Raw genomic sequence first — 16,298 nt, 5'->3', positions numbered from 1 at the left:
CAGGGAAGTATTGGTGGAGATATTGATCATAGTGACCCATAGAACATTTCTTATCTCTTCCATCTAGAACGGCCCTTCTCTCTGCATCTGAGAAAAAGACTTTACCAGGGATTCACTGCATTATTTGAGAAAATACAGGGGGCTGTTCCCACAGTGGGAGACTCCCAAGACACAGGAAACAAAGGGCGCTGTGGCTTCAGAGAGATCCTGTTCACTCAACATCGAGCTGTGGGCTCTCGTCGTACCAGTCCCTCTAATGAAACGATGACTCCTTCTAAAAGGCAACTGTCCTCCCACCTGAGAGGAGAATCACGAGAAGAGGAAACGGGGCCTCCTCCCACCTTGAAATAACTTGTAAAGTACTGGACACGCATTTGCAGTCAGGGAGCAGGACGCACATCAGACGCGATGGAGGATGATCAGAGCAGTTGTCACTCTGCTTTCCACTGGGGTTCAACACCAGGACACTGTCACACACACGCCCTACAGGCAGGCTCTTCCCGTGACCAGCGTTACATACACACAGGGCTGTGACTCAGGACCTTACCCTGTGTCTCCAATAGCAAAGACCCTTTCCCACTGCGCTGTGACCGAGCAGGGGAAAGGTGCATCTGAATCCCTATCGCAGCCTGCACGATTAACGCATGAAGGTACGGACTCCTTATGGGGAAAGAAAGAAGTAACTGAGAAAACTGAACATGTGACTACAGCAGAGAACATTACCACACAGAAGTAAATCCAGGTATCGTGAGAGAGCACCGCGATCTGACTGGGAGCAAATCAGGGCCGAGACCTAGCGCTTTCTTGCGGAAGCTGCGAGAGGTCCTACAACCTGGGATGATGAGGTCACTGCAAAAGTTCTTCTGGTACTTAAGTGTCATCTTCATTCAATGGTCAATGAAATCTTGCCCTAGAGTTCTGTGTATTTTTACGTGAGTATTTGTACTTCGTGATTCATGTAACCAGTAGTACAGCGAGAAATGACTCGGATCATCATGAAAATCGTATACTTTGGGGACGTGTGAGGAATGGAGTCCACACCCAAAATATGTCTTGAGGAACCAAGCAGCCATTCGCAAAAAGCCCATCATAATGGGATGCAGGCTCATGTGCAGGGCTGCTTCCTGTAGGATCACTCAAGCATACAAGAGGAGAGGAGATTCTGAGAAAGACAGAAATTGGCTCAAATTCTGACCTCAAAACCTCCTCATTAATAGAAATACTACAAGCTCAGAAATGAAGGAGAGAATGTAGGAAGGGAAGGAAAAATGTCTTTGTTCTCAATCCAGCATCAGTTGTACAGAACTGGATCCAGGCCAGCCTGCAGCCGTGTGGGAGACCAGGGGATTTAAAGTGAGGATTTCCAGGGCACCGGGTGTTCTATCCCACAAGCAGGGCTCCGGGTTCCCAGGGGCTGATAGATACCATGAAGGTTTGGAATGATTGGCCTTCTGTATCCACACAACAAGTGAAAAAGACAATAAACCAGAGAGAGAGTGTCCTTTAGGGTTCAAGTGAAAAAAGTGAACACCTGAAAAAGAAAAAAAGAGAAAGAAAGAACCCTCTGCATTCTCATAGTTTTCTGTTAAGTGAAAGAAACAGGAAGAAAAGCAATTCTCCAAGGCCACGCTGCATGAGCCCCCTGCACAGGGTTGAGGGAGCAGCTTCAGAGGAAAGAGGGAAGCTATGAGCACAGCGCAGGTTTTGGTCTCACTTCCCCATGAACTTGCACCACTGTGCATACTGTTAGGATTCCTATACGAAGCACAGTAATAATCCGCCTCGTCCTCAGGCTGGAGCCCAGAGATGGTCAGGGAGGCCGTGTTGCCGGACTTGCTGCCAGAGAAGCGGTCAGGGATCCCGGAAGGCCTGTTACTGACATAATATATCATCATTTTGGGGGCCATGCCTGGTTGTTGTTGGTACCAGGCAACATTGCTACTATAACCGACATCATTGCTGCTTCCGGCACAGGTGATGGTGACCGACTGGCCCAGAGCCCCAGACACTGAGGACGGCTGGGTCAGGGGAGCCTGGGCCCAGGAACCTGAAAAGAGCAAAAACACACTCAGTGCCTAGTTTAGTACTGGGCCCGCCTGAGCCTGTGGAGGACACAGAGAATCAGCCCAGACGTCCCCATGGTCCCTTCCCTGGAGGCCTCACCGGAGCCCTGAGTGAGGAGGGTGAGGAGGAGCAGAGCCCAGGCCATGGTGGAGATCCCCCAGGAGAGCTGCAACCTGAGACCCCAAGCCTGAGCCTGGCTCCCCCAGACCTCTCTTATCCCCTCTTCCTGCCTCAGGGGAGGGAGGGGCCTCCATGCAAATCTGCTTCCCTCACCTGCCTCTCTTCAACCAACTCTGGCCTGACCCTTGATCTAGATGCTTCTGCACACTGGACAGCACAGCTAATCTGAGAGTATTTTAAATGTCTCACATGGTATTGTCTCACGCAGGACACACTGAGACCACTTTCTGAGTGCTTGGGAAATGGAGCCCACCTGTTTGTCCCTGTGCCTCCTATGGTAGGAATCAGGGTGCTTCCCGGCTGAGCAATACTGGGACTTCCCTTCTGAGACAATGGGTGGAGGGGGGGGACAGCATATGAGGGGGGCCAGAAAAGGACCCAATGACTCCATTAACCAAGGGCCACAGGCAAAGCCAGCATCTCTCTTTCTTTCTCAACCCTTTTTTGAAGCTCTTCAGTGGAAATGAATTCTCATGTATGCCTTGTCCCTAACTCTACATGTGTCTAGGTTCATGGACATTTTAGCCAGTTGTGGCAGTAAAAATATTGGGACACAACACATGCAGGACATCTCCTTCCCTCAAACATCCACTCTTTGGAATCTCCCCGTAAGACTTCACACAGTTCATGGAATCCAGTCTGACATCTCCAAATTTAGACGATGCTGCCCCCTGGTGGCTACAGATGATTCAACCCATGCGCCCAGGGAAAGCTCTGCCCTGCTCCCTTCTCCTCCTCTTCTTATTCCCATCCAGCTGAGTCCCTGGTCTCCAGATAACCTTTACATCCTTCTGAGCTCACTAACCTTCCTTTTCAACGGAAATTCAACTGCCTAACGAGGGAATCCCAGACCCTCCCCTTAGAACCACTGAGCTTGTCTCTGAGCCTTCCCGTCACTGGGTTTGTGCTCCAGAGGTAGATCTTGGCATGGGCTGAGGAACATTACATGCGAAATAAAATCAATGTCAGGAGAAAAAATGGATGAAAAAAATGGGACAAAGGGAAGACAGCCTGATTTCCCAGAATGTTCAGATACAACATAAGCATGAGGGAGACAGAGCTCATTAGGACCGATGACCACCACATGGAAATCAGGAAGTGGAAATCTTGTGCTTGAGTTTCTGGGGGTGATAAGGCAGGACTGGCACAGAGCTTAACTCTGGGACTTGTTCCCAGACTGAGTCCTTTCATCACATGGGGCACACAATGACCTTCATCGTGCCCCCTCCCTGGTACATTGAAATGGCCTCCCCTGAGAGCTGTGTGACTTCGTGAAGCATAATCTCCCTCATCCGCAGAGCGATCCTTGGCCTTGTGTGTTTTTTAGGAAGGAGTTGGATTGGAGAAAAGACTAATCAGGACTGGCTGGTCCTGGTCGGGTTGGAATGGAAATGTCCTCCGGGAATGACCAGAGATTTTTTTGGACTAAAATGCTCAGAGAACACTACAATAGTGCCCTGTTCATTCTGCATCACAGACATTGTGAAGAGAAAAGTGAGGCGGCATTCTGGCCAAGGGATGGCGCAGATTTATTTACACAGCCTCAGGCATTGAGGGAGAGGGGATAGGATGTGGGAGGAAGTGACGGTCTTCTATTTGGTACAACTCTTTCAGTGCGGGTGGTAAAATCATTTATGTGTTATGATATCAGGTTACAGAACACACTCTCTAGTGTGAGATAATAATAAAATGGTGTAACCAATGACCTGTTCAGAGATCCATCTGGTGGACCTGTGAATCAAGTAGACTCTTCCTTGTCTCCTGGGACACCTTGGAGGGGCCTCCTAGGTACGTTCCAGGCATCCACATGCTACACAGCAAGGAGCCAACCTCTGATCTTCACCAGGTCCTGCCTCGTCCTCATCCCTGGTTCTCTTAGCACCAGGGACAACTCAGAGTCCCCATGCTGCACGGGTCCCCGTTGTCATTTAGTGTCGTTCCGTACGTGTGTGCCCACATGACAAGATGTGACATGGATCAACTAAGCATGAGACCCTGCAGTAAGCAAAAGGGACACTGAAAACTATGATTAGTGATCAATAAAACCAAGCAAATACATTAAAATACACAAATATTTATTCCTAAATGCATACTTTCAGGTCAAAATGAAATATGATAAGTCCTTATAAAATGACCAAAGCCTGGTAAGTGTGCTCACTTGTTTGCATGCTCATTCTGTAACCAAAGAGTTACGGGTTCGATTTTCAGTCAGGACTCTGGCTGGGTCAAAGGCCAGTGTAAGCCCTGGTCCGGGGCCTACAGTTCCTGCTTTGAGCATGTACAAGAAGCAACCAATTGATGCTTCTCTCTCCCATTGATGTTTCTCTTTCTCCCTACTTCTCTTCCTTCCCCTTTCTCTAAAGTCAGTGAAAAATGAGTCCCCGGAAGGGGATAAAGAAAGAAAAACACTTGCAAATAAGAAAGAAAAGATTAAATATCCAGAAGAGGCACAATGTAAAAAGAGTGGCTCCTGACACAGACACTGTATGGGTCCATGAAAGGTCATTGTCCTGCGGTGCTGAGTCCCTGAGTGTATCTACAGGAACACATTGGCAGATATCATGACCACGATGACAAGTACAAAATGTTTAATCTCTTCCATTAAAAATGACCCTCCTTTCTGCATCGGGAAAAAGCCTGACACAGCTAATGTGGTGCATGATTTGAGAAAGCACCCAGGGCTGTCCCTTCAATTGGAGACTCCAAATACACAAGAAACAAAGGGCGCTTTCTGCTTCGGAGAGACCCTGTTCATTCAGCATCGAACCATTGGCTCTTGTTGTCAGAGTCTCTCTTATAAAATAGTGACTGAATTCTGTAAAAGGAAATTGTGTTGCCACCTTAGAGAAAGAACACGGGAAGAGTACGTGGGGGCTCCTACCTTCCTATCACATCGAGACACCTTGTAAACTACTGGACATGCTGTTGGAGCCAGGGAGCAGGACATACGTCAGATGCCACGGAGGATCATCACAACACTTGTCACTCTGCTTTCTACTGCTGTTCAACACAAAGGACGTTGTCACACACACACCCCCTAAGGCAAGCTCACCGTATGACCAGCATTCCACAGACTCAGGGCTGAGACTCAGGCAAGACCTTATCCTGTGTCTCCAATAGCAAAGGCCCCTTCCCACTGTGCTGTGACCCAGCTGGGGAAGGGTCACCTGGGTCACTGTTTCAGCCTGGATGATGGAAGCATGAAGGCTCTGACTCTTGATGGGAAACAGGTGCCATAATGGGAAAAAATGTCAACAAGTAACTTAAACACAGAACATTACCACAAAGATGTAACCTCCAGATACGATGCACATCCACCTTGATTTGATGGGATAGAGAGAGGTCATTTCCAAGACCTGGCACATTCAGGGCTAAGGTTGGGATGGTTCTCACCACCTCAGAGGATGAGGTCACTGCACCACCTCTGTGGGCACCTAAGCCCAGCTTCAGTCAGTGGTCAAAGAATTCTTGGCCTGATAGTGATGTGTATTTGTATTAATATTTTGTGATTCATTGTAACAGGGATTGCAGCTAGAAAGGAGTTGGATCATCATGAAAATTGCATGTGTTGGGGATCCCTTAGGAACGCGGGCCACATCCAACACATACTTGAAGAACAACTAAGATGTTACTTGGAGAAACCCCACTAACATGGGAAGACTGTTCACTTGCAGGGCTGCTTCCAGTAGAATCGCTCAGGTATTGGAGATGAGGGAGATACTGAGAAACCACAGAATCTGTTCCTGCAGTAATCACCCCAAAACTTGCTGTTATGGGATGAAAGAGAGAGGAAGCATGGGAAGAAAGAGAGAGGGAGAGAAGAAGGAAGGAAGGAAAGAAGGAAGGAAGGGCAAGAGGGAAGGAGGAAGGAAGGAACAGGGAACTAAGGGGGAAAGATGGGAAAGAAAAATGTCTTGGTTTTCATTCCCACATCATTTGTGGAGATCTGAATCCCGTTTGGTCCACACACGTGTGGGAGCCCAGGGAGTGTTAAGGGAGGATTTTGATATCAGCCTGCAGACACAGTAAGGTGCTGGTTCTGTGAACAATGCTGTCCCTCTGACCTACAGGAATTAGACGTGGTCACACCGTACCACAACTTTGGAGGGACTTGCTAGGGCTTGTGTCTAATGATAGATTTCGTAGCAAACAGGGTGGAGTAATGAGTCCTGAGGCTCATCAGCATTGCCTTGCCTAGCAACTGCCTCAGGGTGGTCACACCTCTTCAGGTGATGCAGGATAATCCCCTCAGACAGAGGTGGGAAGGCCTATACCAGTGGGTGCGTGAGGAGGCTACTTCTGCTGCAGTAGGGGAGCAGGGCTGGCGGCCTCTTCTCCTGGCCAGGACGACTCATCAGAATTGAGACTCCATATTCCCAGCTTCATCAGGGTCTTCCCATACATTCCCATCTCAATTTGTAGGATCCCATTCTACTTTAGCCCATGAAAAGATGAGGTCCTGCCTCTGATTTTCAGCAATTTCAGTCCAACTGCGACATGACTTAAGGCTTTCCCTCAGAGCGCACCTAGAAGCTCTACGCCATCCATAGGTCTCTTGAGCTGAGAATTGAAATCCCTGAGCTCCTCTTTGTCTCTCAGCACATTGTCCCGCAACATTAGGAGCAAGCAACCAATGATGTTCCTAAGGGTTCCAAAAGTGTTCACAGTCATCAAACACAGATCACTTATGTTTCTTATAAGCGATTGATTAGAAGTACGCAATGCAGATATACCAATGGGTATATCTTGATAAACAGTTCAGGACATGGACTATCGGTGCTCTCTTTCCTAATGGAACTGGAGTCATTAACATCATTCCATCTAATCAGATTAAACAGCCAATTGCAGAAATCTCAGAATCAATACAGAAATGTCATCATTAAAATCCTATTTATTTAGAATGAATGCGGGTACGAAAATCAGCACTAAATTTGTATTAGATTTCTCCAGAGAAACAGAATATATGGAAGAAAAATTACTTTGCGTAGTTTTGGAGACTGAGAAGTCCCACAATCCACTGCAAGCTGGAGACCCCGGAGAGGCAGTGGTACAAGTCAGTCAGCGTTGAAAGAAGGGAGAATTGAGGGCTGGCAGTGTCAGCTCTGGTAGCAGTCCCAAAAGGGAGGAACCACAGTGCCAGTGCCCAAAGACAGGAAAAGACAGCTACCCGTGATTAAGCAGAGAGAGGAAATTCCCCCTTCCTCCACCTTCTGTTCAGTGCAGGCCCTCAGGTGTGAGATGCTGTCCAGCAGGACTGGCAAGAGTGATCTGGGTCAGTCAGTGTGCAGATTCAAGTGTTAATCCCTTCCAGAGACATCTTCACAGGAACCAAGAAGGAATGTGTTGCCAGCTCTCTGGGCATCCCTTGTGCAGCCAAGTTAACACATAGCATTTAGCACAGAGTATTTACCATCGCACTGCTGTCGCAAGCTGGAAGCAGTGACACATTCAGGGACCACATCACACAGTGGAAGAGGCAGCGGTCATAGTCTCAAGACAATAAACCCAAGACAATATTTCCTGTTGTGGCCGGGAGAGGAGTTGAGAGGGAAGTGAAGTCTAGCCGTGCTGCATGAAGCCGCCTCTGCTCAGGGTGGGGAAGCATCCTCAGAGCAAGGAGAGAGCCTGTGAGCAGAGGGGAGGTTTTGGTCTCACTTCCCCACGAACTAGCACCACTGTGGTTACTGCCACCACTCCTATATGAACTACAGTAATAATCCGCCTCGTCCTCAGGCTGGAGCCCAGAGATGGTCAGGGAGGCCGTGTTGCCGGACTTGCTGCCAGAGAAGCGGTCAGGGATCCCGGAAGGCCTGTTACTGTCAGCATATATCAGCATTTTGGGGGCCATGCCTGGTTGTTGTTGGTACCAGGAGACATAGCTACCATAACCGACATCATTGCTGCTTCCGGCACAGGTGATGGTGACCGACTGGCCCAGAGACCCAGACACTGAGGGCGGCTGGGTCAGGGGAGCCTGGGCCCAGGAACCTGAAAAGAGCAAAAACACACTCAGTGCCTAGTTTAGTACTGGGCCCGCCTGACCCTGAGGAGGACACAGAGAATCAGCCCAGACGTCCCCATGGTCCCTTCCCTGGAGGCCTCACCGGAGCCCTGAGTGAGGAGGGTGAGGAGGAGCAGAGCCCAGGCCATGGTGGAGATCCCCCAGGAGAGCTGCAACCTGAGACCCCAAGCCTGAGCCTGGCTCCCCCAGACCTCTCTTATCCCCTCTTCCTGCCTCAGGGGAGGGAGGGGCCTCCATGCAAATCTGCTCCTGCACCTGCCTCTCCTCACCCCACTGTGGCCTGGTCTTGGGCTCTAGGTACACATGCAGCCCTGGGGAGCGGAACTTACTGAGGCGTTAAAGCTCGTTGATCATTATGATTCATGAGACACAGAGTTTACTCTCATATTATTATTTACTCATTATTGCATTATATTCCATATGAACAGCTATAAACTTCTACTCCACTGTTTATGTATGCATATTGATATGTACATATAATGCATCTCTAAAAACACTTAAAAATCTGCCTTTAAGCAGACTCGTGCAGTTCAAATGCACACACAAGAGTCAACTGTAGTTGTGACCCATGTCGGGAATCCACATGTGCAGAGAGCTGAGGTGGGTTCTCTCACCTGTGGGTGGAGGGCGCCCCCTTCCTCTCATTCTGTTATATACGCATAAAACGAAGATTTCTATTGAGGGGAAGCAGAATGTGCCACCCCAAGACAGGATGCCTGGGATGCGGATATATACATATTTCTCTTGGTTTTGTTCTTTGAAGAAACCTGACTAACACAGTCACCTTCCCAAACAGCTCGATCTTCTCATAATACGCGCACCATCGATTATTTTTTAAACTGTCTTACCAGGTATCCTGTCTTCCTCTAGTAAACAGTCAATACCTTCACGCTCACAGCATCTAGGCTCGAGCAGTGTCTCACATGGGAGCCTCAGCAGCTGGGTCCCAGCACACTGGGACGGGTCTCTGGGTCAGCACGGGTCAGAACAGTGTCCTGAGTCACGGCCCCTTGCCTGCGCGGGCCTGGTCCAAGGTCGCACCCGCCTCTGAGGGAGAGTCTTTGTGGACCAAAAGGAAGAGGGTGAAAGGAACACTGTCTGGGTGCCGCTGTGGCAGCTAATGTGAGGCCTGCTCCCTGACTGAAATGACATCCATGGGACCTTTAGAACACTTTCACATGACAGAAGAGGCCAGGAGGCCACCATTGCCTCTTCCGGTGTGTCTCCCTATAAAGTGGGGACACAGTGTCCTTCAGAGAAAGTAGTTACTCTCTTTGCCAGATGAAGGATTCCCAAGGAAACCAGAAACTAGATACTGAATTAACAGAATCGTTTCAACAGGAGATTTCTGGAGCAGAGAGCTCTTCTGTCTTGTATGGGGAGTATTGAGCTGTATGAGCAGCCTCCTGAATTTTCTCAAATAATTAAACTCTATAAATAGTTAAATTTTTTTAAAGGAGAAAAAGTCCCTCTCAAGAGAAATCATGTAAAATGTTTCAGATGTCCCCATGGTCATTATATAAACCGACGTTTTTATTATTCAGTGCAATGAGGGAATCAGCATCTCAGGACAGTTACCATTCCGGAGTCCATTAAATTCCGGAGTCAGGTGTCATTATATCTCTTCTGCATATCTTATCTCTCTTTCCTTCAAAAGATGCTATCGTTTAAGGAATCACTCTATTCAGTTCATTACACAAGGTAAGAACCCAGGAACTCATTTTTGTTTCTAAAAAGATATGCTTTGTTTTATTGGTTATTAATCATATTATGTGTAAAGGGTAAGTTTGCCTCCTTTCCGTGGCTGTCATGCTTATTATTTCTGTCATATCTTATTGTTTGAGCACAGAATTCTAGAGGAGTTTTACATAAACATGCGATTCCTATATCACAGGGGTCCTTGGCAAGCTCCTGGTAGTAGCAGGAGGCGGAACCGATCAAGGCAGCTCCTCCTGCAGGGCAGCGCTGTCCTTCTCGCGCTAGCGCCTGGACGCCTGGCCGCCTGGAGCGGTCGCAGGAGGAGCCTCCAATGTGATCCCGAGAGATGGGGACCCGAACGGCTACTGGGCTCTGAACCTGGTCTCAGAGGCCTAGCGGAGGTATGACAAGAAGGCCATCAACCAGTTACCATTGCATTAGTACCTCACTAAACAGATAGCACTGTCTAAACAGAGCCCGAAATAATACAGCACGTGAATGTTTGAAACACACAGAAACTAGAGCCTCAAACCCCACGCTGTCACTTCTTCACCCGCACTTGTCCTTTCTCCCCAGAGGCCACCACTATGCTCCTCCCGGGATCTCAGCCAGGGCTGCGCCTTCACAGCTCCTGGAGACACCTGCCACACGGGCTGACCTGCGGCACTAAAGCGGTTTCACCAGAACCCTTGTATTCCAGCGGGGACCCGATCCTTTTTCAGAGGGATGTTTCCATTTCCGTTCTCTAAAGGATCTGTGAGGCCCAGTGGTAGTCTTTGCTCCAAGCTGGTCTTCTTCAAGAAGACCACACTAGGTCAAGCGTCTGTCTGGGGACGAGGCTTTGCCTCAGGAAGGGGCACAGTTCTGAGTCAGTCTCTGTGCACAAGGAGACAAGACTCAGGACATCCTGTGTGCCCTGTGACACACAGACCTGCTCTGGGGTCCTAAGGACAAATCTGACCCCACTTCCCTTCTCCCACATCCTCAAACACTGGATTCTTCCTCTTGATTCCTTTTAGGCCATTCCCCCGCCTGACTGAGCTCTCCCTCTTGGTTGCATTATTCTTTCTAACCCTTCTGAGAATTTCATCTTCTCCTGAGCCCACTCTTCACATCTGTGTACTTCCTGGGGTGGGATTAATTTCATGTGTAACGTTTCCTGAGCTGACATCCACCTCCCATCCCGCAGCCCTGGGATAGAGCCTTCCCGTATTAAGCAAGGTGACCGTAGTGGGTGCATCCGGACCACCAATACTGCAAGTGGCAGAAGTCACTCTGGGGGATATCAAGGAATTTGGACTGGCTCAGCGGGGACCAGGGGACCTGGGAATGAGCTGGGAGGGGGGAGGGAGGACACGAGCAGGGGCAGAGCGCGGCACTAGGCATTTACCACGTGATCCCTCAGGTCCAGGGAGGGCCTGTCTTTGGAAAGGTCATTTCGGTTGTTGTCCTGTGCTGTTTGAAGTCCCAGTAGCTGCTCCCTGAGCCACTCCCAGTGGGGCTCATATGGAAGAAGAAAGCGGTGTTCAGTATCTACTGGGCCCCAACCACTCCTTTTCTAGGAGTCTCAGTAGACTTCTCCCCACAAAGGGGGATGAAAGGGTTTGGTGGAGAATGACAGACGTCCCGCTCTGCCTTTGGGCCTGGGAAGGGCAGTCATTGGATCTCCCTGACCCCAGCCAGCCTGGGTGGGTCTCCTCCGCTGTCTCCCACACAGCAATCGGTGGCTGTCCCAGGATTTCTTTGCCATCCCCACTGTGACGTCCACAATAGGAGGTAAGGGCACGGCAAGGCTGGCTTCAGTCCCTGGGCTGTGTCATGGCTCAGAGTGCAGAGACCCAGGAAGTATACAGGGTAGGGCAAATTAGGTCTACAGTTGTGAGTATGGGAAATGGAGAATTTATTCTGGGGGGATTATTCATAAACTTTTGTGTTATTTTCCCTGTGAACCACTGTATATATCTTTTGCTCACCCTGCTCTCCGCTCTGTGCTCTCTGCAAGCCAGAGAGCCAGTAAAGCTGGCGCCGCAATTCAGTGTCAGCACTAGGGCCTGAGACCCAGGAGAGCTGATCATGTACATTTCATATGCGGGTGGGAGGAGGTGGGATGAGATGTCCCCCTTCAGTCGGTGAGAAAAGAGAGGTGAATTCCTTCTTCCTTCACCTTTTGTTCACTCAGGTCTCAGTGGGGGGTAGGAGCCCAGCCACATGGAGAGGGGAGTCTATCGACTCTGCTGAGCCCACCAATTCAAACGCCACTCTCGTCCGGGACCCCCTCACAGACGCCCCCACAGGCAAAGTTAAACTGGGCACCCCATAACCCACTCAAGTTCACCATCCAGTCAGTCATCACAGTGACAATCTCTCCTAATTTGCCTGAGATTGAGGACCTTGTTTAGATTTGGCACCTTTAGCGTTAAATCCGGGAACATTCTGGCGAAATGGGAAGAACTGGTCGCAGTCCCGATTTTCTGATGCCTAAGCCTAGGTCATTCAGATCGTGAAACTGTTCTTGTCATAACATATATGAGCTAGAAATATACATGTGCCAGACAGTTATTTCATTGGTTCATCACAGAAAAGGGACACGTTGGGGATTCTTGTGAAAATGGGGACACACCCACTAGTATCGCCTCCTTGTCGAAAAAAGAGCCATTTTGGAAAGAGCCCAGCGTGATGGGGAGGCCGCATGGTGCAAAGTTCCTGCCAGGTTAGGAATTCATTGCTCCAAAGGGGGTGGAAATTCTACATAAAACAGAGTGGCAGCTCAAATTCTTTACTGCTCTGCTTCCTAGCATATGGCATCAAATGAGGTTTCCGCAAAGGAAAAGAATGTTTAACCCTTTGTCCTCAGTCCCTCAACAACATCCTGCCTGTCCCTAGTTGACCTTTTCTCAACAACAGGCGTGTGGAGGAATCACCCCTGAGGAGGGCCATGCTGACGAGAGAGCGTGGGGGACTCTGACGGCAGAAGACAAGGGTCTTCGTGTGCAACGAAATCAACATGTTAGGCACGGGTGTGGAGACCACAGCATGTAAAGGGAAGGTGTTCCTGAGAAAGTAAAACAGTCCCAAGCGTCACAAAGGCTCTCCCTGTTACCCCACTGCAGGCTGTGGGAAGAGTCACATACTCGGGGACAATGACCCACATGCAAAGAGGAAACCGTTTACTGTCCCAAACAAAAGATCAGAGAGTGTGTTGTGTCCTGCACGTCCTAGTGAAGAGGAGAGAGCCACTGAGAGAGAGATTGTCCGGGACACTGTGTACGAAGCCCACATTATTTAGGCTGGGGAAGCAGATTCAGAGAAGGAGGGAGCCTGAGACACAGGGCAGGTTTTGGTCTCACTTCCCCATGAACTTGCACCACTGTGCATACTGTTAGGCTTCCTATACGAAGCACAGTAATAATCCGCCTCGTCCTCAGGCTGGAGCCCAGAGATGGTCAGGGAGGCCGTGTTGCCGGACTTGCTGCCAGAGAAGCGGTCAGGGATCCCGGAAGGCCTGTTACTGTCATCATATATCAGCATTTTGGGGGCCATGCCTGGTTGTTGTTGGTACCAGGAAACATTGTTACTATAACCGACATCATTGCTGCTTCCGGCACAGGTGATGGTGACCGACTGGCCCAGAGCCCCAGACACTGAGGGCGGCTGAGTCAGGGGAGCCTGGGCCCAGGAACCTGAAAAGAGCAAAAACACACTCAGTGCCTAGTTTACTACTGGGCCCACCTGAGCATGTGGAGGACACAGAGTATCAGCCCAGACGTCCCCATGGTCCCTTCCCTGGAGGCCTCACCGGAGCCCTGAGTGAGGAGGGTGAGGAGGAGCAGAGCCCAGGCCATGGTGGAGATCCCCCAGGAGAGCTGCAACCTGAGACCCCAAGCCTGAGCCTGGCTCCCCCAGACCTCTCTTATCCCCTCTTCCTGCCTCAGGGGAGGGAGGGGCCTCCATGCAAATCTGCTTCCCTCACCTGCCTCTCTTCAACCAACTCTGGCCTGACCCTTGATCTAGATGCTTCTGCACACTGGACAGCACAGCTAATCTGAGAGTATTTTAAATGTCTCACATGGTATTGTCTCATGCAGGACACACTGAGACCACTTTCTGAGTGCTTGGGAAATGGAGCCCACCTGTTTGTCCCTGTGCATCTTATGGTAGGAATCAGGGTGCTCCCTGACTAAGCAATACTGGAACTTCCCTTCTGAGACAATGGGTGGAGGGTGGGGACAGCATATGAGGTGGGCCAGAAAAAGACCCAATGACTCCATTAACCAAGGGCCACAGGCAAAGCCAGCATCTCTCTTTCTTTCTCAACCCTTTTTTGAAGCTCTTCAGTGGAAATGAATTCTCATGTATGCCTTGTCCCTAACTCTACAGTGTCTAGGTTCATGGACATTTTAGCCAGTTGTGGCAGTAAAAATATTGGGACACAACACATGCAGGACATCCCCTTCCCTCAAACATCCACTCATTGGAATCTCCCCGTAAGACTTCACACAGTTCATGGAATCCAGTCTGACTTCTCCAAATTTAGACGATGCTGCCCCCTGGTGGCTTCAGATGATTCAACCCAAGCGCCCAGGGAAACCTCTGCCCTGCTCCCTTCTGCTCCTCTTCTTATTCCCATCCAGCTGAGTCCCTGGTCTCCAGATAACCTTTACATCCTTCTGAGCTCATTAACCTTCCTTTTCAACGGAAATTCAACTGCCTAACGAGGGAATCCCAGACCCTCCCCTTAGAACCACTGAGCTTGTCTCTGAGCCTTCCCGTCACTGGGTTTGTGCTCCAGAGGTAGATCTTGGCGTGGGCTGAGGAACATTACATGCGAAATAAAATCAATGTCAGGAGAAAAAATGGATGAAAAAAATGGGACAAAGGGAAGACAGCCTGATTTCCCGCAATGTTCAGATACAACATAAGCATGAGGGAGACAGAGCTCATTAGGACCGATGACCACCACATGGAAATCAGGAAGTGGAAATCTTGTGCTTGAGTTTCTGGGGGTGATAAGGCAGGATTGGCACAGAGCTTAACTCTGGGACTTGTTCCCAGACTGAGTCCTTTCGTCACATGGGGCACACAATGACCTTCATCGTGCCCCCTCCCTGGTACATTGAAATGACCTCCCCTGAGAGCTGTGTGACTTCGTGAAGCATAATCTCCCTCATCCGCAGAGCGATCCTTGGCCTTGTGTGTTTTTTAGGAAGGAGTTGGATTGGAGAAAAGACTAATCAGGACTGGCTGGTCCTGGTCGGGTTGGAATGGAAATGTCCTCCGGGAATGACCAGAGGTTTTTATGGACTAAAATGCTCAGAGAACACTACAATAGTGCCCTGTTCATTCAGCATCACAGTCATTGTGAAGAGAAAAGGGAGGCGGCATTCTGGCCAAGGGATGGCGCAGATTTATTTACACAGCCTCAGGCATTGAGGGAGAGGGGATAGGATGTGGGAGGAAGTGACGGTCTTCTATTTGGGACAACTCTTTCAGTGCGGGTGCTAAAATCGTTTATGTGTTATGATATCAGGTTACAGAACACAGTCTCTAGTGTGAGATAATAATAAAATGGTGTAACCAATGACCTGTTCAGAGATCCATCTGGTGGACCTGTGGATCAAGTAGACTCTTCCTTGTCTCCTGGGAAACCTTGGAGGGGCCTCCTAGGTACGTTCCAGGCATCCACATGCTACACAGCAAGGAGCCAAACTCTGGTCTTCACCAGGTCCTGCCTCGTCCTCATCCCTGGTTCTCTTAGCACCAGGGACAACTCAGAGCCCCCATGCTGCACGGGTCCCCGTTGTCATTTAGTGTCGTTCCGTACGTGTGTGCCCACATGACAAGATGTGACATGGATCAACTAAGCATGAGACCCCGCAGTAAGCAAAAGGAACACTGAAAACTATGATTAGTGATCAATAAAACCAAGCAAATACATTAAAATACACAAATATTTATTCCTAAATGCATACTTTCAGGTCAAAATGAAATATGATAAGTCCTTCTAAAATGACCAAAGCCTGGTAAGTGTGCTCACTTGTTTGCATGCTCATTCTGTAACCAAGGAGTTACGGGTTCGATTTTCAGTCAGGACTCTGGCTGGGTCAAAGGCCAGCGTAAGCCCTGGTCCGGGGCCTACAGTTCCTGCTTTGAGCATGTACAAGAAGCAACCAATTGATGCTTCTCTCTCCCATTGATGTTTCTCTTTCTCCCTACTTCTCTTCCTTCCCCTTTCTCTAAAGTCAGTGAACAATTAGTCCCCGGAAGGGGATAAAGAAAGAAAAACACTTGCAAATAAGAAAGAAAAGATTAAATATCCAGAAGAGGCACAATGTAA

General features: G+C 49.3%; 3 gene segments (V, D, J or C); all 3 read right to left on the bottom strand.

Moving 5' to 3' along the window:
• Positions 1-1,136: 1,136 nt before the first annotated feature.
• Positions 1,137-2,247, bottom strand: LOC129086267 (immunoglobulin lambda variable 2-18-like). The segment is given in 3 exon segments: positions 1,137-1,162; positions 1,715-2,047; positions 2,164-2,247. Coding segments are annotated over 3 exon segments (405 nt in total).
• A 5,093-nt stretch (positions 2,248-7,340) lies between these two features.
• On the bottom strand, positions 7,341-8,432 carry LOC129086266 (immunoglobulin lambda variable 2-18-like). The segment is given in 3 exon segments: positions 7,341-7,498; positions 7,900-8,232; positions 8,349-8,432. Coding segments are annotated over 3 exon segments (537 nt in total).
• Positions 8,433-13,246: 4,814 nt separating this feature from the next.
• On the bottom strand, positions 13,247-13,830 carry LOC129086265 (immunoglobulin lambda variable 2-18-like). The segment is given in 2 exon segments: positions 13,247-13,644; positions 13,761-13,830. Coding segments are annotated over 2 exon segments (444 nt in total).
• Positions 13,831-16,298: the final 2,468 nt, after the last annotated feature.

The sequence above is a fragment of the Pteronotus mesoamericanus genome, unplaced genomic scaffold, assembly GCF_021234165.1.
Source record: "Pteronotus mesoamericanus isolate MK-2021 breed Mesoamerican mustached bat unplaced genomic scaffold, CSHL_Meso_final scaffold_371, whole genome shotgun sequence".
NCBI lineage: Eukaryota > Metazoa > Chordata > Mammalia > Chiroptera > Mormoopidae > Pteronotus > Pteronotus mesoamericanus.
This window is presented reverse-complemented; position numbering and strand designations above follow the sequence as displayed.